General features: G+C 38.3%; 2 protein-coding genes across 11 annotated transcripts in view; one reads left to right on the forward strand and one right to left on the reverse strand.

Annotated features, from left to right (window-relative positions):
- Window positions 1-26,578, reverse strand: part of fry (microtubule binding protein furry) — a 59,126-nt gene that overhangs the window by 13,814 nt on the left and 18,734 nt on the right. For all 9 annotated transcript variants that reach the window (XM_020961159.2, XM_020961157.2, XM_020961158.2 and 6 more), the window contains 4 exons: window positions 26,370-26,524; window positions 26,158-26,268; window positions 25,932-26,086; window positions 22,826-22,989 (listed from right to left, as the gene is read on the reverse strand). In XM_020961159.2, coding sequence (XP_020816818.2) covers window positions 22,826-22,989; window positions 25,932-26,086; window positions 26,158-26,268; window positions 26,370-26,524 — 585 coding nt within the window. The remainder of the gene's footprint in view (window positions 1-22,825; window positions 22,990-25,931; window positions 26,087-26,157; window positions 26,269-26,369; window positions 26,525-26,578) is intronic.
- Window positions 417-19,949, forward strand: CNMaR (G-protein coupled receptor). 2 transcript variants are annotated; one of them, XM_020961022.2, is made up of 7 exons: window positions 417-1,990; window positions 8,170-8,312; window positions 8,795-9,060; window positions 9,532-9,653; window positions 11,755-11,873; window positions 11,992-12,062; window positions 19,165-19,949. In XM_020961022.2, the coding sequence occupies exons 1-7, from the start codon at window positions 1,292-1,294 to the stop codon at window positions 19,260-19,262; spliced, it is 1,518 nt and encodes a 505-aa protein (XP_020816681.2). In that variant the 5' UTR covers window positions 417-1,291; the 3' UTR covers window positions 19,263-19,949. The 2 variants fall into 2 exon arrangements, with proteins under 2 accessions (XP_020816681.2, XP_086689434.1); XM_086833308.1 differs by lacking the exon at window positions 417-1,990 and adding an exon at window positions 2,318-2,389.

Below are 26,578 nucleotides of genomic sequence, written 5' to 3' on the forward strand. Positions count from 1 at the left end.
AACTGGGATGCCCAAGCCTGTTATGTTCCCCACATGGTCTTTGCCTCTTCCAAAGCTTTTCTGGAAAAGCATATGCCGGCACTGCGGTTTGTTATTGTTTTGATTTCCGCCCCGCGACAATGGGATCTGGAGCCACAAAACGTGGAGTTCTTGGCGCCAATTGCCGTTTAGTGGCACCATTGTCCTACTCCCCCTCCTCCTCCTCCTCCTCCTGGGCTAATCCCTCAACGGGGAACCACTTGTGGCGGTTGCCATCCACCCTGCCAGACCCTGACCTTGGGTCACCTGTTGATTTCATGAATGAATCGGGCGCCTGCGCAGTCCGTTCCCAACGCCAAAGCTCTCCCTCGGCGCCTTCCAGGAGTCAATAGAGGAAGCAACCGTTTGGTTTAAAAGACTGCCGCCGCCATTGTCTCGGCTTAGTTGCGCGCTCATTGTCCTGCTGGTTGGTTGGTCCAAAAAGAACTGGCCGAAACCAGGCAGAGTCCATCGCCACCATTCGATTCGATCAAAAATACCGGCGGGATAGTTCTTTCCTCTCATAATCAATTGCAGCTAGCACCTCGGCGGTTAAACAACAAACAAAACACTCTTCGATTCCGCGAATCAACTAATTAATTGAGGAAATATGGCCCCCAAATTTTTCACTTGACTTTCTGTATAAAAATAAAGGAACTTAAAAATAATACTTGACCACAAACAAATCGGCTTGGTGCGAAATCAAGAAGAGTGAAAACAAGAAGAGCAACCTTAGAAGTTTTCAACAAGAACTTTTTGTGTGTGTGGTGGCAAAAGTTTTTCACAATTTTTACCTGGCCTTTTTACTTGTTCTTTGTTTACATCGTTACGCGATAAAATATATTTGGACGATAATGAACTCAAGACACCTAGGTGAGGACTAAGAGTGTTCATAAGTTTTTCCAAAGCGAAACTTTTCACAGACAAAAGTTGAAAATAAAAATCTTAATTAAGATCGAGTTGGGCGAAAAGCGAAAAAAAGGAAATAACGCAAAAAAACCAATCGAAACTTTGGATTGTTGACTTGACAGGCGGCACTCAAATGTGCCAAAAAGAAATAATAAAAAAACAGCGTCAATAAAAGTGAGTGAAATAGTTTTTCATCGCGCTAAAACTTGGAACAGAAAGTTCCCACTTTTTTTGGTGAACGCGAAGCAAACATTTGCCCAACTTCGCATGCAATCCATTTGTGGCCACTGCATCCCAATTGGTTTAGCAATGGAAGAGTGAATCCAATTTTAATTTAGAGCGGAATATTCGAATCAAATCAAATATGACCACGCTTGCAGATATGGATTATATAGGAGACAGTAGTAGCTCCAACTCAAATCAAACAGGCACCACAACACCAGCAGCCACATTCTTTACAACATCCCAGCTGGATTTCAATTCCACGGATGGCAACTCCTCCTCCAATGGCTTTGTCACCGAAATGGATCTGGAGGAGGCATCCTCCGAGGACGAGGAGATGCTAAGGATAGCCTTCTTCATCGGTGACTTTGTGCATCAGTACTATATCCCAATCCTTTGTTGCACCGGCAGCATTGGCAACATTCTCTCCGTCTTTGTCTTCTTCAAGACCAAGTTGAGGAAACTCTCGTCCAGCTTTTACCTGGCGGCCCTCGCCGTCAGCGACACCTGCTTCCTGGCCGGCCTCTTTGCCCAGTGGCTGAACTTCCTCAATGTGGACATCTACAACAGGAACTACTTCTGCCAGTTTTTCACCTTCTTCAGCTACCTGGCCAGCTTCTGTTCCGTATGGTTTGTGGTGGCCTTCACCGTGGAGCGCTTCATCGCTGTAATTTATCCCTTGAAGCGCCAGACCATGTGCACAGTGCGCCGGGCCAAGATCGTTCTCTCCGGGTTGACCCTCGTTGGATGTCTCCACTGTTTGCCCTACATTGTGATCGCCAAGCCGGTCTTTATGCCAAAGCTAAATACCACAATTTGCGATCTTAATTCGGAGTACAAGGTAAGAATCCAGAAAATGCAATGATTACTTTTACAAATAATACAAATTAAACAAAATAATATTGAAAAAAATTATCTAAATAAGAACTTGGGACTTAATAGTAAAAATCGATGGGTTCATTCCTAATTCCCAAGTTTATATGTTGCTACGTTCTATAATATTATTTAACATCATATAATTTAAGTAAAAGGTACTGAAAAGCTTTCAGAAATACGTCTAGAAAGTGTGTTTGGCTATGTTAAAATAGTACAATTTTTAATTTCACAATATCCCTGCTCTCAATGATTCAATTATTTCACAAATTGACTTTAAAAAGCTCTCGATTTGTATATTGCCTCGTCCCAAAAATTCGGTCAGAGGAAACCTTTAAATTATTCTGTGAAAAAAAAGAATCAAAACGTAAACGAATTGAAAGCTAATTGTGAATTGAAATGTTTTCAATGAAATAATTTGCGAGCCAACAAACCCATTAGCATATTGCTTCAAAGTGAATTTATAAATAATAACAGACAATGGGGAAATAACCTTAAAGCTCTCTTAAGTAGAATGAAAACAACAAAGAACTTAAGAGAGAATCTAGAAATGTACATTTATATTTGTTGCTGCAAGCAAATATCCTCTTTATATTTTAAATAATATTCTTTAAACAATATATAGTAAGAGCCTCCTTTGTCACATATCAAAATCTAAGCTTCATCAAACGCAGCATTCCAGAAGATGCCTCGAATTCTTCATTTGAATTGCCAGTGACAACGATATTCTTTCATATTTCCCGCTCTCTAAACACTCTCGCTTTGTGGGTTTTTTGAAAAAGGTAAACCATACGTAGGAGGTTCTGGTATTTGTGAATTTTTCGTCTGCCATTAGTATTGTTATTGGAATTTGAATGGCGCTCGTTGTATGTATGTATGTTGTTTGCCTTGGCAAATGGCCAACAAAATTGTTGACAAATATCTCATAAATATATAATATTCAACGCTTTTTTTTTGTTTTTGTGCGTAAAAGTCGAAGAAAGAACGGGAGAAGAATCTGTCACCGGCATTCACTTACAGCTGTTCCCCAAACATCCAGTTGTCAGTCCCAAGTCGGAGTCACTTGAGTTTGCCCCCAAAGAATCCTTCGTCACTTCCGCTTGAAATGGCATTGACACTCCTGCAAATTAGGCGCAATAAATACCGCCGAGATATGCGGATCACGGAGCGGCCAACCGCAAAGATGAAGGAGCTGCTAATTTGTCGAGAACTAGAGCAATTAGTCAATTAATTAGGTCTCGACTATATACCGCTGTGTGGGTTAAGCGACCAAATTAAGCATTTATTGCGCAGGAAAAAAGGACCAGCCACAAATTGGCCAAGAAAAAGAGTCAGAGAAAAAAGTAAAAACCACAAAAAGATACAACAAAGCCCCAAAGCCAAAAATGGTCAAATGGTTAACCAGATAAAAAAAAGCGAAGAGAACATGTTACAGGAATTAAAGACGAAGCATTTAATGCTCTTTTCTTTGACTGATTTCAGGGAACATTTTACAAAATATATCTTTTGGCTACAGACAAATATGCAACCCAATTAAACAGGAACATAAATGTCAGTGAAAACATAGTTTTATGACTGCTTTTATGATTCACTCCGGAGTTCATAACTATGTTTTGGGTTTATTTTATTTTCATTATATTAACCCAACGAACAGAAAAAACCTTTAAAAGTAAGTCTTAACTATAGGTAACTAAAATTATTTTCATAATTAAAGTAATTTCCCTGATCATATTTCCTTCCAAGACCCAAATCTATAAACCTTAAATTGCGTTGCAAAAGTCAAGGCAGAATTCGTGTATCTTCTTCGAATGCTCTGTACACAGAAATGACTAAAAAAGCAAAAGGGACATTGCCAGGGACTCACTCGCCTCGGAAGGCAAGGCAAATATTTTCCCTGGACCCGCAGCACAAACAGGACATGACAGGACGACGACATACACTGCGGGTAGGACACAGGACAAGACAAAGCACCGAACGAACGAACGAAATGCCAAGCGGACACGTGTGCCTGACTGGGTGTGTCCTGGTACTGGTCCTGGTTCTGCTCTTGGTCCTTTTGGTTGTCTCAAGGATGATGATTCCCAGTCGTCTCCGCTCCCGATAAATCTCATATTTCACTCGCTTTTCACCTGTTTACCTAGACGCTTTTTAGGCCCGAAATTCAATGCTAATTTTGCACTGTCCGTGGAAGGAGCAATGCAATGCAAACAGAAACAGACCTGAAATGGCGCACGACGGCCGCGACAGGTGTGTACTATAGGTTGGGCCAAGACAGGTGGATGCCAGGTAGCCGGCCTATTAGCCAAATTGGCCCCAATGAAGCGTAAAGTGTCGCGCCTACGTGTATTTCGCTGATTCGATTGAGGGTATGATGGATGAGTTGAACGGGCGCAGGGAGCTAACGAAATTCAGATGGAAAAATTCGCATTCAATCAGCGAGGGCACTGCGAGAAAAAACTTGGAATTGAATAGACATATTTACAAAGGGTAAAGAATATTCCATTTAGAGATGAAAGGAAATTTCATGTATATCGATACAGTATCAATATTAAACGCGAATCCCGATGATCGATATTTTATTGTAGCAATGTGCCAGAAATCGATATTCTATTTGATATATCGGACTGAAGAGAGAGAGTTAGTTTGAGGCTATGATTGTTGGAAATGAATATAGTTATTAAAAATGTAGTTTCAAATATATTCCACATATAGTTGATAAAAAAGGATATAAACTTAAAGAATAGAAATAGTTTTCGAAATTACAACTTTTTATATATAAATTTACGAACTATTAATTTATTTATTTATATATACAGTGATATTTTCCGACATCTTTGAATCGTAAAATGTATCATATTAGATTTTTCCTATCAATATAAATCCATAATTGAAATAACTCAAAAAATGATACTTATGTTCTTATAGTGACTGAAAATAGTAAACCTTCTTCAATAATTTAATTATTTTCAGTTCTCTTTTTGAATATATTTTGAACTATTTTTTGAATATTTTCACTTTTTTTTCTCTGTACTTGAAATTGCCAACAGTTTTGTTTGACAAAAATTGCGTTTGACTGATGGCACAACCGCCACGAGGATGCCAGTCAACAGATGGCACTAGTGAAGCGGCCGAGGAATTATGCAAGCTTTATGATGGCAAACTGGAGGAGGACATCTAAATGGCAATCTATGGGTTGGGAAATGGGTGAATGGCTTGGAAATAGAAGCAGGAAAAGACACAGACAGAGGAACAGAAGGTGCAACGTGCTACCCTCGTTTTCGCGGGGGAAGACAACATAAATTTTGAAACAGACTCCTCTGGCTCTCTTTGTGTGTGTGCTCTAAATAGACACTTTGCACTTGGCGGTTGGCATATTGAAAGAAACAAATCATTGGGTAATAGCCATCCTGGGAAGGAGGAGCCCAGACCAGCAGCTGAAGACGCAACCAGATGCTCCTTGGGTAGCTCTGCAAGGAGACGTCTTTCACTGGCAGGAGGAGAGTCTGTTTTTGCCCGGATGGGCTTCTAATGAATTGACAATTACGGCTTGCTCCAGTCAAAAATATTGCCTGCTCAAAAATGTCTGCATTCGGTGGAAATGAAACCCCATGAAAGTCTAGTCAAATTTTTGGGGGCATCGTTTAAGCAACAAAACGCTTTGCAAGTGAAATTCTATTAAAAGCTTCTCTCTGCCACTCAGTCTCTTCATTCTCTGGATATCTAATTAAGTCGAGCAATATGGCCAGCAGTCATAATCTTGCTCGTTTGGTCATCAATATATGTGAGATGGGGCTCCTTTGATGTGACCGGGTAGCAGTTGGGAGGACAAATTGAAAAGGACTAAGCTGAGGCCACAGGAAGTGTCCAAGAAATAGTTAAGTGCAAATACCAGGCTACAACACATGAGCATTGGAAACAGATTTCACCGGAAAAATGGCCCAGGGGCTGGGGTAACAACACCCACAAAAGTTGCTTTGCTTTGCCTTCGATCTGAATATGATATGGGCTAAACTTTAAATATGCAACATTTCCTTTGATTTCGAATTGAATATGTTCAACTTTTAATATATTAAAACTGGTTTCAGCTTTTATCCAAAGTCTCTCAGGGGAATAACAATTTGAGGCTCACAAAAAAGGCAACATTTGCAAAGATTTCCGAGTTCCTCTTCTTAAATTGTTCTATAATTTTCTATCCTTTGGAAAAGCTATGAATCCTTTAACCTTGAAGATGAAATTGCTGTGAAAACTGGGCTGCATAATAGGAAAATTCTTCAAAGAGTCTTAAAGGATAAACGACCACAAAAAGGCAATATGAATTAAATTTCAACTCCAGGCATTAGTTAAACACTTTCATAAGCATTCCGTGTTATATATACAATAATATAACAACAACAATCGTCAGCCAGTTGATTGAAAATTTACGAGCTATTACATTTTGATCCACTCGAAACAGACAACACCGCAAAAAACTCTCTCTTTTTGTATTTCTGGGAGGGGCATGACCATAAAAAAAAGAAAGTAAATAGAAAAGCAAATAAATTGAATGGTTTTGGTCAAGCAGCAGGACGGCTTTTACGTTTATGACAGGCCATCGGGGGACGCACTCCCGAGGTGTTTACTGTCCAGAAAAAAGGCCCCATCAATAGATTAGGAGGGATGTTCCCCATATATATACATATATATAGTATAAAATATATAACAATTAAATTGGGGCAACTCTACACCTTTCTATGGGAGGAAGGTCATCCCTTTTGGCGTTTTGAACCCGGGACTAAGGACAAGGGACAAAGGAAAATATAATCATAAAACCCAATTCGCTTTTCCTCATTGAAATTATTTTGCCAATGGCGAAGATGTATTTAAATTTAACCCAAATACATGCCCAATTCGCTTTTTTATCAAAGTATTTTTTAGGCTGTGTAGTTTGGGCATTAAATTACTTGTTGAACAATTCAGATTTTGTCGGGGCTTGTGATTAACATAATTTCAATGGTTGCCGCCGCATATATTTTGATGAACACTTGGAATTATGTAAATTGAGACGAGAGAGCAGCCGGACAAAACCCGCACTGATGATGATTGCATATCTATGTATTTAAACTGGGAATTACATCACTCTTGTCCTTTAAAGTGTTACAGTCCCCATTAAATGCCTGAACTCTCTGGCCAGTCCAGGCTTTCCCTAATGGATGATAATGCGCTTATGTTTAGCCATTTTTGGGTGTTAATTGTGATTGAAACAAATGTTATTGTGTGTGTTTTTCCCCCCAAAAAATGAGACCAAATGGCCCTCCCACATCTGTTCTCTCGTTGAGATTAATTCGAGTGCCCATGGAGCATTTTCAGATTCAACATTTCGGACATGAAAATATGTAGGCAACCATCGAGGAATTTATCTGCCCGAAGGAGCTCTTAGACCGAAGTGAAAGCTGAAAACAAATGCGCAAGATGCTGTGAAAATAGTTTTCCCCCATCAAAGAGACCCCTGGGGGAGAAGGGTTACCACCAGCCAAATGCCAAGGAATATGTTGAGATTAAAGAAACAGGCCAGAAGGTCAGGTCAGGTCTTCCCCCATCTCTCTCTCTTGAGAGAGAAAGCCCCATAAACTTATCGGTTCTGCCTGAAATAATTCCATTAAATTGCCTCGCCAAGTAGATTATGCAAATTAATACCCATCTTCCTTTCTCTCACTTTTCCGCATGCAAAAGTCCTTCGTAGGTAAAGTAAACTAGATGAGTTGCGATGCTGCTTTAAGCCTGCACTTGACTTTAACTTCCGTCTTGGGTTGAAGGGAAAATAAGTCAAGTCGAGCGCTAATTTCCCCAGTGACCGGCAACTACTAGGTGACAGTTGAGGGGCGAAAATGGATTAAGACAACTCCTCTTCTACTCTCCCCCATTTTGTTTAGCAATTTAATTAATTTTAGGAAAAAAGACTCGCTAGCACAGTTAAAAACGCAGCCAAATTCAATTGAGTCCAAAACTAGATTAAAGCCAGTTGACGCTGCAAAACCATATTACGTATACGCAGCGTGTACACACCAGTAATGGCGTATACGCCACATTGGCCACCACCACAAAAACAAATCGAATTGCAAACCCACCATGATAATAAAGAAGGGGGGAAAAATTGCTCTTTCATTACAGGAACAACTCGCCCTCTTCAACTACTGGGACTCGATTGTCGTCTATGCGGTGCCCTTCACCACCATCGCGGTGCTCAACACCTGTACAGGTTGTACTGTGTGGAAATTCGCCACCGTTCGCCGAACGCTGACCATGCACAAGATGTGAGTATATATATATATATGGGTTTGGGTTAAAGGATTGAGTTTTTCGGATTAATGCCACCGAACAACGGATAATGAGTATTTTCCTCATTGACCCTTGATGTGAGTGTAGTGAGTGTAGAGTGGGCCCTAAGGCGATTTGCATTTGCCACACACTCGACCTTGAGAAATGTACATCAAGAGACTAGGAGCGGGGTTTAAATTAGAAATTCTGAACACAAGTCAGGTTCAACATCAAGAAATAGGTACAGGGGGAATCGTAATGAAATTTCTATATATTCTTTAAAGTAAATATATATAAATAAGGTAGAAGAAAAGCCTTTTCAGACTCTAATAACTTTTCAAAACTGTATAAACTCCTGCATCTTCTTGTTCAAGAAACCCCAACCAAAACTGGGAAACAGCAATTATTCTTCAAATTACAGTCACTAAAACCTCTATGAAACCTGACAAGAAGTAATCTTCTTTATTTTCTTATCCAGGAAACCCCAAACGAATAGCATGCCCTCGAACTCATCGAACTCATCCGGTGGATTGTCCGCAGTGACTTCCTACCGCACCACCGCCTCGCTGAAGCGCCAAAAGTCAACAGGAACGCATCCGAGTGGACAGCACAACGTGGCCATCAGGCAGCAGCAGGAGGAGCAGGATCAGCAGCACCAGCAGCAACAGCAGCAGCATCCTCAGCATCAGCATCAGCATCACATAAACAATTGTCAACACCATTGCGAAATTACACAGAAGCCAGGTGAGGACAGAGCGACCACTGACTTTTCAGTTGGAAAATGGAAAATGGGAAATGGAAACTGAAATAAGGGATTCACAACGGAATTCCTAGTACAGTTGACATTTACCAGAAAGTTGGTGCAGGCTAAAAGGCTAAAACTTTTGCTTAAGCCATTTAAGTTTTCCGTGGGAAATTTGTTGAATTTGTTTGCAGCCATTTTCCAGCAGCAGTGTCTGACATTAAAAATGACAAAACAAAGGATGCTGAAAAGTAGCAGGAAAAATATCAGTACGCGCAGAACTTCACGACAGCTGCGAAAATCTTTTTGTGCCATGAACAAGTTTTGCGACACTGACAAATTGTCAAACAATTTGCCAACAACTATTGCATAATTTTCCAACTAATTAAGAAGTCTGCGGCAGTGTGAAGGCTGTCTCCTGTTAATCCTCACCCTCGAATGTTTATCTTTATGTTTATTTTTCCTCCTTATAGGTCGTCGCAAGGTACAGAACTCATCGCAGCTGAAGGTAACCAAGATGCTGCTAATTGTCTCAACGGTTTTTGTCTGCCTCAATTTGCCCAGTTGCCTGCTGAGAATCGAGGCCTATTGGGAGGTAAGTGATGCAAACATGATACTTGCATTATGTAGTTTTCGGTTCCATTCAGTCAATCAGTCAAGCCGAAAAGCACTTGCCATTATATTGTGGCAATCTGAAGGATAAGGTCATTGTTATGCTAGGACAATGACGAAACTTTAGTCCTGGCTTGACCCAAATAATTGGATTAGCTGTAGTTAGTTGTTTGTCCTCTCGAAAATATTGTGTGGTTTGTGCACAGGAAGAAAAGTATTTAAACTATACAATTAAGTCTTCAATAAACAAATTTGTAAATCAAATACGGTAATTTGTAAGGTGGTAAAAGTCATATAATGTCAAGGAAGTATTTTTTTCTATTCTAGGAAAATTATATCTTATACTATTAAGTTTGCTGACGATTTCCTCTCAGTGCCGAATTCCCAAAACAATAAGGAACAAGTGGGCCTTATAACTTGTACGTCAGCTGTCGACTTCTAATTATCTGGCCACAAATTCAGGAGTTTGAGCTCGATTCCTGGACCAAACTCATAACCCAACTGGCCAGAAGGAGTCATGACAACACACACACGCACACAACTACTTTGAGCGGTGTCCTTTATGTCCTGGTAACCCCTCGCTCTACACACATCCCATCCTTCCGTTTCCTTCGCTCAGTTAACTGGGCCGTTGTCGTGTTTAATCCAGGAATTACATACATCAAAAGGCAGAAGGCAAAAGGCATTTTAATGTCCTTAGACTCGCAACTGAGCAGGAGAACTCTGCCGGTTGCCATGCTGACTAGCATATACATAGGTGTTAATTAGGCTTTAATTAGTTTGTGCACTTCGGAGGCAAATCGTAAAAATAAAATCTCTTTCGTGTTTAACTAATGTCCCAGGGGCTGCACAAACATACATATACATATATGCCATGTTTTTATGTGATTTCAATCATTAAGAGAATTGACAGAAACAAATTAGCAATAATTCTACCATATTTTATCTAATTAAATTCCAGTTAGTTGAGCTACTAACAAGTATTTACTTAACCCACATATACTATACATACGTTTTAATGAAGTGAGAAAAGTTTCTGATATAAATCTAGCTGAGCCGGTTTTTTATTGTGGAAAGTTGCTAAGTGTCAATGTCACTTTCATTTTCCATTTTTCACTTTTATTTTCTTTGTGCTTTGCCCTTTTTATTCTTTTTTTTTCTTTCTTAAAAAAAAATCTAAGCAAATTCCCAACAAATAAACCATTTTAAATTCTGTGAATTCCATATACACACCATCTGGCTGTCAAAGCATTGACACATTTTTCGTATACAAAACACATCGACAGCGCAGACATTTGCTTAAATTAATAGATTTCGCCGAGAGAATAACAAGCATACAGTTTTTCTCTTCCTAAAAACAATATATATATATTGGTATAATAGAAAATAAATAATGGAAGTCATGTTCGAAATTGGGCATATTTCAAGGTAATTAAAATAGGACAACACCAGATACAAAATACAAATTATGATCCTTGCATAGCTTTCACTTTAATATAAATATAAGATACTTCATTAAAAAAAAAACACCTATATTTGAATCACAAATATTCGAATTTTTAACTGCTTTGGTTAAATAGAAAACAATTTCACACATTCTTACATTTTTTTTTGTTTAGGAAATTGAAATTGCTTTTTACACCCTAGTTCACATGCCAACTTAAAAATGCGGCAAACTCAGACATTGATTGCGACACAAAACTAATTGAGTGGAAAAGGCTCGACGGCAGACAGATAGACAGACAGAAGGACGAACAAGGACCGGAGATTGTTTTCCGACGAGTTCAACAGGTCCTGGTCAGGGGTCATCAAGGCCACGTGCCCATTACACATGAGTTTATAAAGAGACTGAGAGAGGTCACTAATGGTTCAAAGAAATCTTTACCTATTAGGGAATTATTATGCAAAATTTCAAATCAGTAGTATCGAAATCCTTATTATGAGAGCTCAAATGACAAAAGCTGTGTGATTCCCCGGAATAACTCGGGACAACAAACATGGAAATTCCTAATTGGCACACGAGTCAAGCAAGCAGCATTATAAATCGATTTCCCCTTTTCTTTTTCTCCCCTATCTTTTGACAGACGGAATCGGCCAAGAATGAAAATTCCACAATTGCCCTGCAATATATTTTTCACGCTTTCTTCATCACAAATTTTGGCATCAATTTCGTGCTTTACTGCGTCAGCGGACAGAATTTCCGGTAAGTAATCCGCCACAAATTACTTCCAATAACGTATCCTTATATGTGACTGGCTTTTATCAGCATTTAAATATACTTTTACTGTCTCTTTCTGTCGCTGTTTTTCCTGCATTTCCAGCAAGGCCGTATTGAGCATTTTCCGGCGAGTCTCCTCCGCCCAGCGGGAGGCGGGCAACACTCAAGTGACAGGTGAGTCAAGTACATTTTTTTTTTTTCATCTTTCAGTAATAATGCAGGGAAGAAAAATTTCATATGACAAATACGATTTTATGTGCTCCGAGTAAGGTAACCTTGAAAATTTAATTTGTTGTAAGCTAATAAATGTCACAGGCAGATGTCTAAGTACCTTATAAAAATTATACATTTTGAGCGAAGAGGTTCACAAACAGAACACAAATTTAATCTCTGGGAAGACTTTAAATAAATGAAGATAAATCAGGGAGAACAGGAAACAGGAACTTTGAAAGAGTATTCACGCCAGAACCTTAATTAACATAAATATAAACAGTTCTTTAGACCAATCTAATTTAGTTTATAAATTTGAAGAAGAGCAACAGTTGTATCTTAATCCCTACTGCACTTCCCCGTTTAGACCTCAAGTTAGCTAAATCTCTGAAATTAAAGTAGAAAAATATGGAATACTCTTATTAAATTAACCCCCATTCCTTAGCAATAAATATTACCCACAAGGCACAAATTTATTTCCACAATTCAACCTCAAAACCTTCCCAAAATTATACTCCCAACATAATTTAAAACTAAATGAATTATAGCAAATTTCCATTACTTCTTAACGTTGCCAAGAAGTTATGTATTTATCATTTTGCATTTCAATGCTCCACAAAGAACCAATTTTCCAGCATAATTCCGTATTGTTTTCCCTGAGGTTTACGGATAAATTTGCCAACGAAAAGCCCCCAAGTCAAGCGACTTAACTGCAAAGAGGTTGTGACTGAAACTTTGCAACTGCAAAAGCACAAAATACAGGATGAAAAAATATATAGAAAACAAACGCCAATGGAAAATGCGAAGAAAAACCTTACTCCGAGAGCTTAACTAAACTTGGTTGGCGCTTGGTTAAAGTTTGGGTTAAGTCCCGAACAGAATGCCATCAGGGCATCTGTGGCTTCCATTGATTCTCCTGCTGCTGCACTTGACAGCTGCATTTACTGGGATTCACACGCTCCAGATGTTTTTCTATATATGTATATATGTTATTTTACACAAACTGTAAACAAACTGGAAAGGAAGGCTGTTGAAGAGTTTGGGTTATTGTTCCCAATTAAATTTGAAGCCTTGCTGATTAGAGCAGAGCTCTGACATTTGGCAAAATGCAAAGTAAACACATTGTGCTGCGCTTTTACATACACTTTTCCCCGCAATCTGGCTCTGGCTCCGGCTCCGGCTCTGTGGCTCCATCTACGTCCCTGCTGGCTTGGTAAAACACCAGATAAACTCGGCTCAACCCCGACACAAACAGATGTCAACGGCAGAGATTGAAAGGGATTAAAGCGACCACTCAACTTTCTCCTTCACTCCGGAATTAAATCCGATCCACAGCTGGCGGCATTGTATGCCAATGCAGTTTTCCAGCTGGAGAAGGGAAGCTGAGAACTGGGAACTGGGAGCCGGAGTCGGAACACTAATTACTGTTTTGTTGCTGCCTCTTTGGAAGAACTTTTCCTATAAACGAAGGACTCGGACACTGGGAGGCAAACAAATCAGCATCCGTTGTTACCGCGTTTTCTGTTAATGAAAAGCGGTTGACATTGGGGGAAAACCAAGCCAGAGAAAAAGCATGGCAAACCCAGTGACCAGTGAAAACGCGAACCGAATGCCAGTACTTATTCAGGGTGATGGTGGGGAAAAGGTCTCTAAATTTTCCTTTTGGACCCAAGCACCAAAAAAAAGATACGACACCAGACTACATGCCAAAAAATATACCTAATTAAAGTAAAAGGAACTCCGACCTTTTTTGCTGGTTAAACAAAGAACAATATACAAGTTTAAAGGTCTTTATCTTTTACTTTTTCATATCCTTTTTATAAAGAAATTTGCATATTAATGGTTTAAATAGAAAGATTAAATTTAAGAAAAATATTTCTGTTAAATTTGATATTATTTTCCTAACATTTTCCAAGATAAATTTACTATTCAATAAGTAAGACGTTTTAATCGTTTTAAACTGTTTTCACTAAATGTTCTAGATTGCAATATTCTTCACGCCAAAGGCATAAACTTTTCCTGGTATTTATCTTTGGCCAATTTTCCATTTCCGTTGATGAATGTAAACGAAAACTTGTTCAAAAACTTATGAAAGCAAATCGCACTTTAATTGCAATGCAATGTAAAAGCAATTCGAGTCTTGAAGCTGGTAGCCAAAGGCCAAGTGTATATAAACTGGGCCAAAATGCTAATCGAACGATAAATGCTTTTCCATTATGCTTGCAGAATTTCCACAAAAGCCTGGATCAAGAACAGCTTCAACGCAGAGTTTCCACAAAACTGAAGTAAATAAAATTAAAGCCCGAACTTTAATTTAATCAAGTAAAGTTTGTCTGCGAAATATTAAGATTATTAGTTCTCAATGGGTATTAATTTTTGATGAACACACACAATGTAGTTTGTTGTTACTTAATATGGATTCAATATAAATTCAAATTCATTCTTTTATGACCTTAAGTGGTTGTCGGGTTTTGCCAGAGATCCCCTGAGCAAGGGGAGAGAAGATTGTGTGGATCCCCTTTTTATATAGCCATCATTCACCTGCCGTAAAATTTAGTTTTACGATTTTCTCTGCCGTTTTCCAACACCCCCAAGGAGCGCATCAATTTTTAATTTCTTACTAAAGCCAAGAGCATTTTTGAACGGCCATTTTTCTTGGCCTCTGCCTCGTTTTGTCCCTCTGGTGGCATATTGGAAGCCATAAAAATGTCAAGGTGCATATTTATTTTGTACAGTAGTAAACAGCAGAGCACAGCATATATATTCAGTGTGTCTTGGTTTCCACCACTTGTTAATTAAAAGTGTTTGCCGATTCGTTAAGCAAGAGCTGAGTAAAGGACAGTAGTCCTGTAACTGGAATCAACTCCTGGTAACGACTCAAAGAACAATGCCCAGGTAAAACGGCGAAACTCAAATGTAAATGTAAATGTAAATGAAAGTGAAAATGCCAGCAAAGTGGGGGGCGAGGGGGAATACTGCGAATGAAAATGAATGGAAAAGCGAAAGTGAAAGTGAAAGCTTTAGCCGGCGGCGTCGAGATTTCTTTCCGGCACCTCGCAGTGCCAAAAGGATCAAAAGGGAAAAGGAGTCCTGTATTCCATGCAAATATTGGCGAAATGCAAATACACCGAGGTGTCCGTGTGTAACTACTGTGCGGGTGTTTTTGTTTGCTTGTTTTATTATTTTGTGGAAAACAAGTGGAGGCAAAGGCTTTGCACAATTGCACTGCACAGGAAATTACATGAGACAAGAGATTTATTAAAATTAAGACTGTTTGTTGTTTGTGCTTTACAGTTCCTTTATTTCCTGGTTTTGTTAAGGACAATAATATCCTGCAGCTATGTGAGTTTCCTGAAAATATTGCATGTCAAGCCAAAATTTGGTTGTATATTGTAAACAATTCTTAAAATTGTCCGTAACAAATTGCCTTAGGTTGAAATTTATTCTATTGTTTTGCCATTGCGACTGAATGGGCTTAGTTTTAATTAAAAATTTCGTTTGTAATTTAATAAATTTATGAGCTATTGGGTGTGAAATCATAAATTTAACAAAGCGGAATGCAACAATAAAATGTTTCTAGGAAACAGTTGCTATAAATATGTTGTGCAGTCAACTAAGGACAGCAATTATGTTTTCCGAAAAAGACGATATAGAACCAGGTACTTTAATGTAGCAATTCAATTGTTGCTTATAAACATGCTCCTATCGATATTTAAGGCACAGAATATAAAAGTATATATTATAACCTTACAATATATATGCAAGATATAAATATTTTGATTGATATATCAAAACATTTTCGGTGCTTACTTGGTTTGCAATTAGAGGTAAACCTCCCAGGTATTTCGAAGCCCCATAAACAATATTATAGCTTAAAATGTATAACTAATTTATAAATATTAAACCTTGATATCTGCAATTTAACGATATTTTCGATACAATAATGAACGTTCTTCTTGCGATAGTTTACCTGCTATAAAACCAACCGAAAAATCATTTTCAATCAAACTTGCTTCAATTTTGAAACGAATTTCCTAACTCGAACGAATGGCTTTACCAATCATCTGGCAAACGGAACGCAGCAAAAATATTCCACTCCCAATGAGAATCGATTAACGCTAATACCAATTTCAGAATTCAAGTTGAAATCGAATACGACAGGATAATGCGTAAATCAACCAAAGGCAGTTAATGAGCTAAGCGTTGCGTTGCGTTCACAGAATGGATTGATTTTCCCGCCAATCCTCGCCTAATCACGGCCTGCGGCAAGTTCGTATGCTTAGCTTCCTTTTTTTGGTTTTTGGTTTTAGCTTCCTCTTTTTTTTTGTACTCGCGCCGCATTACTCATACGCCGCGTGGTACGTGCGCTGAATGCATCGGCAATGATTGCCTTCGAACCTCACGGGACCAGGAGCAGGAGCAGGAGCAGGACCAGGACCAAGACCAGCATGCGAAGTCCCGCCTGCTCCCTCATTACGGTGTCTCTTATTGCCCATAAATTGCCAACACATCCACAGTCACGCTCTAGATACTGCTTCTTTTGCACGATGCCTCGTGGAAAGTGCAAATCCCTGCCTTCGGGCTGAGCTTCCTCCTTGCCAAGTCAATCAGTGCCCGTCTCTGGAGGTGACACTGCCACTTGGAAGCGGAGTATATAGTGTAGCAACTAGAAATGTTTCTCTCACGGCTGATTGACTAGCAGGTATCTTGGTAGAGACCGATTTTAAAGATGAATTTAAGGAGATTTTTATAGGGAGAAAGGAGGGTTTTAAACGGTCGAATAACAGGTATAAATTAATTAAACTATAAATAAGTATTCCTAAATCATAAAATAAATACTCAACTATTTATAACATCAAGTTAGATATTTTTATAGAGAGATCAAGGATGAACAATTTGTTTGGAAGTATCTAACTATCACCGATTTAAGTATAAACTAAAGGTATTTTTATCAATTAAAAATTACGTATAAAAACCCAATATGTATTGAAATAATGGTTCTTCCGTTTAAATTTAATCTGTAACAATTCTTGATACAAGTACTAGTCTTTTTTGCTCTAATATTTAAAAAAAATTAAACACTAAACATAACAAATAAATACGAACAGATATAAAAAACTTTCCTAGAAACCACCCACACCTTTTCTCACACAAAAAACATATACAAGTTTCCTAGAAAAAAAGGAACAGTATGTTTTTGCTCTACACTTGACCTCTCACCATGGCAACCGTTGTGTTAAATGGACTCATTTATAATGATTTATCTGCTATGAAGCATGACTTTGGCCAGGAAATGATTGTACTGGCCGAGAATATCAATTGCTTGAAGCAAAATGCAGCCTCAGCTCTATGGCAAAATCAAACATAGAAATAAAGCCAACGACCGCGGGCAAAGACCAAGACTAACCAGAACCAAACTTAGAGCCAGAACCAGACCCAGATCCAGACCACTTGTGAGACAAGTTCATTCCATTGAGAACACAAGAGATAACATGACAATTCACTTAGGACTTTCATTTTCCTTCCGCGAAACGAAGACCCACAATGACGCGAGAGGCCTGGTCTTTTGTGCTTGACTATATAATTTATTTAATAATTTTCTGGGAGGAAGCCACCCCGTTGGCTGGATGAAAAGCCTTCAGTGGAAAGCCAAAGAAACATCCATCCAGCATGCGTCAAGGACAGGACGGTGAGCGTCATCATTAATCTTTGCCAGGCCACAAATATCACCACACATGGCAATCAACAAAAATTTTGAGGCAAAAATACCCAAGGGGGAAGGAAGCTCGGAGTAATACTCAAGAGAGGAGGCTGTGTTGAAGTGGCAAAAGATGCTATTTATATATTTCTCTTTTGTTATCGCCTTTGACTTGAAATAATTAAAGGGAAACAAAGTCAAAAGGGAATTTCATTCAAAAAGGTAAAATTGCAGGAGATACTCAATTGTCTAAAATGGATTTGATGAGGAATAACCACCATAATTACACTCCAAAAACTCACTCCAAAGATCATAAATGAACATTTATGCAAAACAAACAATATTGTGTTCAATGGAAAATGCTGACGGCTTGAATTTATTGGCATTTGTTGTTAGCTGGCTGGATGATTGATTAGCTTAGATTGCCATAAAACACACACACGCACAAAAAATATATAAATATATTTGGAAAAAACAAAGCAAAGCTCAGTATTCCCCCTATTTTAAATTAGCCAAAAAATCGAATTGAATGATGCTCTTGCGATTCGTTAGGGTTTCCGGTTTAAAAGCGGATTAAATCCCATTCTCTTTGGCAGTTTCCATTTTTTTTTTTTTTTTTTGAGGCTAATAAATTCGCCGGAAACGGAGCCAGGGATATGTCCTGTTGAACCCCATTGAAAGCCCACAAAGTACCGAATTTACAGGCTACTTTTGGGATGCTGATGCCACTGCCAGCGGTAAATCGCAGCTTTGTCACATTCAGGTAAATAAAAGGGGGGAAGGACACCCTCGAAATGGGATTGAAAATAAATGCGCAAAATACGGATGTAGTGAAACGATTAATGCTCCAATTTTTTGCCTCTTGATTTTTGGAGGGAAACAAATGCATAAATCCCTTGATTTGTAAGCCAATTTATTTACAGCTTACCGGAGATATTTTTAGATCTCTCTAAAAAAAAAAAGGTTAAACGAGGAAGTTTAATCTCTATATTTTTATATTTTCCGAAGCACTAACAAGACTATATTTATAAATAGAAATTAATAAGAAATATGGGAATTAATTACATGATTAACTCCAGTAATTGGAGTTACTTTTACAGCTTCTGCGAAATTTCTGATTATTTTTCATTATTTAACTTTCACATTACACCTCGATTGCCGTTAAAGGAAAATGTTAACCAGCGAATCGAAAGCCAATCTAGACTTTCGTTTGAGCCTTTCAGTTTGAATGCCAATTAATGAATTTTTGCTATGGCAATTAGAATTCTATGGAATCTAAAACGAAATTAATATATACATATGTACGTGCTTGCATCAAAGACATATTCATTTTCACACATGCTAATTTCCTTCTCTGGCTTCTTTCAGTTTCTGAATACTGTCGTAATACTGGCACCTCCACCAGGCGCAGGATGATGACCCAGCATTGCTGGAACGAAATGCACGAGTTGCATCCACTCAAGTGAATTGAGGAAAAAAAGAGCTTTCCACGAAAAGAGGAAAACTTGGGTTGGCACTTCAAGAGCGAATGAGAGAAATCGCGTAACACAGCCGCCGGATAAGCAGGAATTTTTCGCTTTTAATTAGATTTCAGCAAACATAATAATATAAGAGAGGCAGCCAGCGAAAAAGGAAAAGCAACAAATATTGAGTTGGGGAAATGCCCAAATAAAAATTAGTTTTTTCAGCGAAATGAAATAAAAAACGACGAAGAAAAAGTAAAAATATGTTTGTGATGATGTTTTTTGTCAAAGGCCAAAAGGCAAAGGAAAATGATGAAAACCAAATTAAGATTGAAATGTATACAGCGCATTGAATTTAATTAAGTGTTTAACTAACCCAGTCTAGTAATTAAGTAAAACCATTTTCGTTTCGCTTTTAAAAAATGTACGCCTAGCTAAAATAATTGTTAAATAATACACCTGCTACACTCACTAAACCTAATCAATTCAACTCCATGCTGATTTGCACAAGCAACTTTAATTAAATCCCAACCGCAGATACATAGATACAAAAGCGTCAAACGTGAAATGTAAAACGAAAAACCCCACGGATCAATCGGAACTAAAATGTATTCCAGTTAAATAATGATAACCAAAAACCAAGCGATCGAATGTATAAATGTAATAAATGTTAATTTCGTTAAATGAAAACCAGCGGCCGGAGTCTTTTAATTGGTTTCCCCGGATAGCAGGACCGCAGCGGTGGCAACATTTAAATCATTTTCCAATTGAATAAACCTGATTATGCAATCCTTCATTTAATCTACTTTGAATGGCTCAATAAAGCCTCTCATTTTCGGTAATTCGCCAACTTACAGGCAATTGAATTTTCGAATTTCGAAATGGACATTGCGAAGAGCTAAGCCCTCCATCTCATCACTGTCCTCTGGACTGGCCCAATCCCAGGGATTTACTATTATCTTTTCAGGTTGCAGCACAACACAACGCTACACCCACAAAAAAAAAGGCAACACACCGAAAAACTTCATCGGCTTAAAGCCAAAAACAGCATCAACAGGGAAGACAAAAAAAAGGTCAAGAGTGGCTGCCAGGTAAACAGCTTGAAAGTCCTCCCTGGAAGAACTTTCTTAAAATCCTTCAAGTGCAAGCATTTAAGATTTTTGCTAATTACAAAAATACCTATAAAGTACATTGGACTCCTACGCGATTTCTTGCGCTTCTGGGAAGTTAAAAAACAATTTTCCAGGTTCAATTTTGGGTAGAAAAATACCTTTGGAGATTAGCTCCAAGCCCAGGAGAATTAAAAAATACACACACACATACACAAAACATGGCCCCAAAAATTGTAACGTGAAATGTAAACAAACTTCGACACACAATCAATAAAAAGCTGTTAAAGCTTCTTATGTAAGGCAATAAAAATTTCACAGGACATCCATGCGTATACGTAATGCGTGTGTATATGGAATTAAAATGCAAAATTCAAACAGAAATGAAAACATAAAGAACAAACACAACACTTGCTCCCGAATTTAGTCGATGAAGCAAAGGAAAAATGGTGTTACAATCAACCCAAACTACTTTGAATTTCCGTTTCTATAAATAAAGAGAGGGATTTTCATTTCTCCCCAGCGAATTTTATGTGATGAGCCTTGTTTCATCCTTCTATATGTATCCATAGTGCCAGAGTGGCGGACAATGTGTTCCCGGGAGCATTAGCAATTTCATTTCTGGTGAATTTGCTCTACGGGAATTCTCGAAAGTGTCTGGTTATTCGATGTGAGTGTTAGCTAATAAAACAACGCATTCTGTATACAGGAAATGATATAGAAGAAGTGTTGGGCGGTGGGTTTCATATATCAAGGACTTGACTAGCAATAACAGTTTGAACTCGTTTTTCTTGGAAAACTCATGTCAAGTTCACAAAGCCTTGTAGTTATTTCAACAATGAGTTCTTTAAGAAAAATTATTAAGTGATAATATTTTAATAATACCCAACCTTTTTGAATTGGATACATTTATAGATACATAATCGATCATTTACATAAAAGCCAATAAATCGATATAGCTTGCAAGTTATGTGCGTTAAATCAATATTCTTATCCGTCTGCCGTAACTATGATCAGTAATTATCTATATATATCTATATCAGTAAGTATATATGACCAGTAAGTAACTAAGATCACTTAATAACTATAATCAGTAATTAACTATGATCACTAAGTAACTCTGAACATTAAGTATCTATGATCAGTAAATATCTATAACCAGTGAGTATGTAGGATCAGTTACTAACTTTGAATACTAATAAACAATGACTTGCAACTTTGTAACACAACACATTTGTGGGACTTGGCCGGCAGCATTCACTTCGTTCCGGGGATGTTAGAACAAGTTGGGAATCATATGCACAGATTTGCGACATTTGATTTGGGACAAATTTAAGAGCAAGCTATTTGAATGAAACTATGGAGTTATTGGTCTATATAATTCCAATAGTATATAACTCGGAGCATGCCGAATCGGTGGACTATATACATACATATACATTAATATAGCTGAACAATCGGACGATTTATAGAACTATGAGCAGTAAGTAACTCTGGACAGTAAGTATCTATGAGCAGTAAGTATCTCTGGACAGTAAGTATCTATGAGCACTAAGTAACTCTGAACAGTAAGTTAGTATGTATATATCAGTTACTAACTTTGCACATTAATAAACAATGACTTGCAACTTTTGTAACACAACACATTTCTGATACTTGGCCGGCAGAAGTCAATTCGTTCCGGGGATGTTAGAACCAGTTGGGAATCATATGCGCACATGTGCGAGATTTAATTTGAAACAAATTTAAGAGCAAGCTCTTTGAATGAAACTATGCAGTTATTCTTCTATATAATTTTACTGGTTTATAAGTCGGAGCATGGCGAATCGGTGGACTATATATACATATATATAGCTGCCATAGGAACGATCGGAAAATTGTAAGAAAAAAACTATTCCACTTTTGAAGAGAAATTCATCAAGTTTGGTATATAGCCATTATATATTCATCTTAAATGTTGTGTACAATTTTATGAAAATCGTTCTACTATATTATATAGCTGTCATACAAACGATCGTTAAAAAAGCAGGCATTACTTTTTGTTTTTTAGCATAAATATATCGAATATATAATGACAGATTTTTAATCTGCAAGGGTATACAAACTTCGGCGCGCCGAAATCTATGTACATCCCTCCTTTAAATTTAATAAAAATTGGTAATTACTACCCGATTATTTTTTTTAATTTACTATATAAAACCATCAAGATTTATATTATTTTACAATCTCGGTTCTGACTGCATAAACCAATTAGTTTGGGGACACACAAATTGCAATATAACAACTTTTCAATTCGAATTCCTGACCACCAGTTGACATTTTAAAATTGAATTTTCGCAGGGAGACACCCACCCACCCTATCCCCCCTATATATTGTTCCCCACCATAGTTCTCCTCAAAAGTGGACACTTCATTTTTATTTTATTGCCACCTCGTCAGGGGAAAATATGTTCATACCTTTCTCGTTGTCGCTGTGGAGAGTGCCCACCACACTGCCAAAGAATCGCTTGTCCAGAATTTGCAGCAACTGCAGAGCCGTTGCATGGACCTCCACGCGGGGACAGCCGGTCATCAGGAGCGTCACTGTTATCACCGATGTATAATGGTCGCACGGGTACTCCCTGTAATTAAAGGCGAAAGGGATGTTAGCATACGAGCTTTTAATACCCAAAACAAGGTAAGTGGAGTGGGGAAAAGTCGAGAGCCTACAAAGTAACCTAATGAGTTTGTTGGCTTGCGGTCCTGCGGTTCGCATATGAAACTTAAAATGGAAATTGTTCAACATGGAGCACGACAACGTGCCAACAATCAACAGTTGATGCCCCCAACTTCACAGAAAACCAGGGAAAAGCCAGAAAACCCATTTACCTACCAGCCAGGATTCCACAAATTATACTTGATCGAGTTTTAATGCGAGTTTTTAAAAGGGGAAAGTATTTGGAGGTGAAGTCAAAAGAAAGTTAAAGTAAAGGTATTTCTGTTACATACAAATCAGGCAAGAAAGCTTGTTCTGTATTGTGAAATACCTCTTAGATTTTATGTTTAATTAAAGAAACTTAAGTCCAGCTTTCGAGAATGCCTAAGAAAGTACCACAAATATTAAGAAAACGTCAACAAACATCATAACAACACATAGTATTTGGTATTAAAAACAATATTTTAAATACATATAAGGTATTTTAGGTCTCTTGAACCTTTACACATTTTAGGGCCAACTTTATTGCAAGTGCAGGCCTCAGCCCATTGAAAGTCTGGCAGATCCATTAAAATGTCGTTGCCCACTTTCTTCGTTTTGTTTGCATACATGCATCCATTTTTAAACCACTTTCGGACCAAAGATATATGTATGAATATACATTCAAGCTTGCATTGAATTGTATACATCACGCAAATCGATTTTCACAAAGTATTCTGTGGTTTTCTCTTCAAAAAAAAAGATCTACAAAGAAGGTGCGCCTAAACTAATGCCCGTAATGTGTGGGGAACATATTTCACAGAACCATTCTTGGGCTGGGCTCGGTGTAGGCGGCTTAAAGTTCATGGCCAAAATGGCCGGCTATTTAAATAAAGCGAATCGCCGGGGCGCAAATTGCCTTCGATAAGCCAAACAGGACCCAAATGCTGTTTAGATACAATCAATCAATTCTCGACCCAGTTGCCATTGGCCATTTTCCTTCGCTCCTTCTTCCGCATCCTTAAGTCCAGTCGACGTCAGCAATTTTAAAGTTGCTTTTCAGTGCAAATTTCCCGCAAGGCACATTAAAATTAAACATGTTTCCGTTTCGATGTGCCAACAACATGCAAGCTGTTTCATGAATTTGCCATCTGCCATACAAAAAATACCGGAAAAATTAAAAATAAAGTTCAAAATGCCAGGCTCTACATATGATGTGCATGCGGTTCGCACATAAAAGGAAATGTACAAAGGACAATGGGATATCCTAGAAGTCCTGGGCATTACATGAAAAATAAAATTCGATATGGAAACGATAGACTTTTTGAAATAGTGACATTTTTTTTACAGAAAAAATCCAAGAAATGACTTGTGAACATGCAAAAAAGAATGCCAAAGCTGAATGATTGAAAACCCTACCGAACTAACATTTTATATAGAAACGATGCAGTTTCATTTTAAAAAGTAATGGGTTTATTTTCACTAGCATGAAGTCGAAAAACCTCAAAAAGTGTTTTACTTGTATGGAATAAAATCACCCGAACACATCAAAGTACGTTTACAGTGCCTGCTGGCAGCATCAATTTCAAATTTCAAAATTAAATTATAAGCAAAGAATATCAGGAAATATTAATACAGTATCATACATCGATATATGATTTAAATTCGTAATCAGTTATAAAGAAAAATAAACACTTTGCAAACTTTTCCTCTCAATACAAGTCCCTAACCAACACATTTCCTTAATATCTGTTCTGTATGATTGATAATTACAGCGTTTATCTAACCAACCATAATTCCCAAATCCTTCATTCTTTTCTCAATTATTTGAAATACCCTAGTGTGGGGGTATACCCTCTTTATGAATACTGGGTATTAAAAATAAAGAGCAACAACCACACACACACACTCTGCACCAAAGACGCTGTCCAGCCGACAAAAGATGTTGCTTTCGCTTGGTTGTCTCAAGTAGAAAGTGAATGCTTTTATTGTGGCTTTGGCTAAGGGGTTTTTGGGGATAAAAACCACAAAATCACATTCTCTTCTCGAAATGAACCACAAACTAGTGGGTGTGTGGTGTCTGGTTACCACTAGTTGAACCTCGTGCGACATCGATAAATGTCGACAAATTGCAAATGGAAAGCTTAAACTGCGGTGAAGGCAGACGATTTACTTTGCAGACCCTGGTAATTAGTTTCCATTAAGGAAGTCTGTGCAAAGGAAATTAAGAAAACATATTTTTGGCAACATGTTGCTGCGGCTTGTCTACGCCACCCAGACGGAACAGCTGCTGCGGCATATAATTAAGAAATTAACATGAAAAGTCTTAGAGAATTTATAATAATAGCACAGAAGGTAATTTACTTAAGGCTGCTTAAACATTTTGAATGAAATTTAGGCTTTATTTATTTATTCAATTGCCACAATTCACAGTGCATTTGCCACTTTTGTCTCCTGCAATTGCGGCTGCATTAAGTGCAGTGAGCCATGCATGTTGCCAGCTCCTGAACAAATGTTTATCAAGGAAATATACACGAAATGTTACCGTTTTGCCGCCATTATGGAGAGAGGGTAAAAACCTAACAAAAAAAAAGCACAGGCAGGAAGCGGAAATAAAAAACGTGCTTGGCCTTAACAAATAGGATGTCATTTTTACGCTCACAAGTGTGTCCGTAAATTTAAAACGTTCTTCTTGTGTGTAACACACACATGAAATGCTACTTAAGGACCCCTCCCTGGTTGCCATCCCAATCCCTGACTGGATTACGGCCACAAGTGCAGAGGGAGAGAGGGAAAGCGTTGAAACAAATTAAAAGGGAAAATCGTAAGGCGATTACGCATTACACCCACTCTTATGACCCCCATCCCCATATTATTTCTTCCACTCACTTGGCACTGAAGATCGAGGCGAGGGCCAGGAAACAAGCGTCTGCCTCGCGAGGCGTCGACGTGTAACACCGATCGATGACCCACTCAAGGAGCTGTCCCATATCCGGATTGGACTCGAGTAGCAGCACCACCGTGTCTCGTGCCAGTTGGTAAATCTGAGAAAGAGGATGATTCCGCTTTAAGAATTCTGCGAACAATGAATGGAGATAAGTGGTTAAGGGCTTACCTTTTCGTCCTTGGAGGTCAGCAGCAGATCCAGCCACTTGTAAATGATGCCATCATCTTGCAAATGAGGAGCGTAGAATATGTGACCGCAACAGAGAAGGGCGGACATGGCCTGTAAGTAGAGTAATGATGGGTTAAATAGTCAATTTAATTCATTCCGGAAAATATTAAACCGATGCAATAAAATCATATTAAAGCCTTCTTTTTACTTGCCTGCAAAGCACTGAATTGCAACTTCTCCTCCTCGAGGGTCTGTCCAATCTGTGAGGGTATGCTCAGCGGCTTGGAGAAGCTGCCGCACCATGTGGCAAACAAATTGAATAGATTACGCTTCAGATCCCGGGACAGCAGTGTGGCACAGGATTCGACTAAGAGAAATGAACAGGCAATCAGTTTTCGCAGATGGTAGATGAATGGCTGAG

This window comes from Drosophila serrata, unplaced genomic scaffold (genome assembly GCF_035046125.1).
Source record: "Drosophila serrata isolate PLE 108 unplaced genomic scaffold, ASM3504612v1 contig_272, whole genome shotgun sequence".
In the NCBI taxonomy this organism is placed as follows: Eukaryota; Metazoa; Arthropoda; class Insecta; order Diptera; family Drosophilidae; genus Drosophila; species Drosophila serrata.

What these genes read in the sequence shown, in the direction of transcription:
- CNMaR (XM_020961022.2), top strand. Translation starts at nt 1,292, where the DNA reads ATGACCACGCTTGCAGATATGGATTATATAGGAGACAGTAGTAGCTCC. An exon ending in GTCAGCGGACAGAATTTCCG is followed by an intron (nt 11,874 to 11,991) that starts GTAAGTAATCCG and finishes CTGCATTTCCAG; the next exon opens with CAAGGCCGTATTGAGCATTT. An exon ending in GGGCAACACTCAAGTGACAG is followed by an intron (nt 12,063 to 19,164) that starts GTGAGTCAAGTA and finishes GGCTTCTTTCAG; the next exon opens with TTTCTGAATACTGTCGTAAT.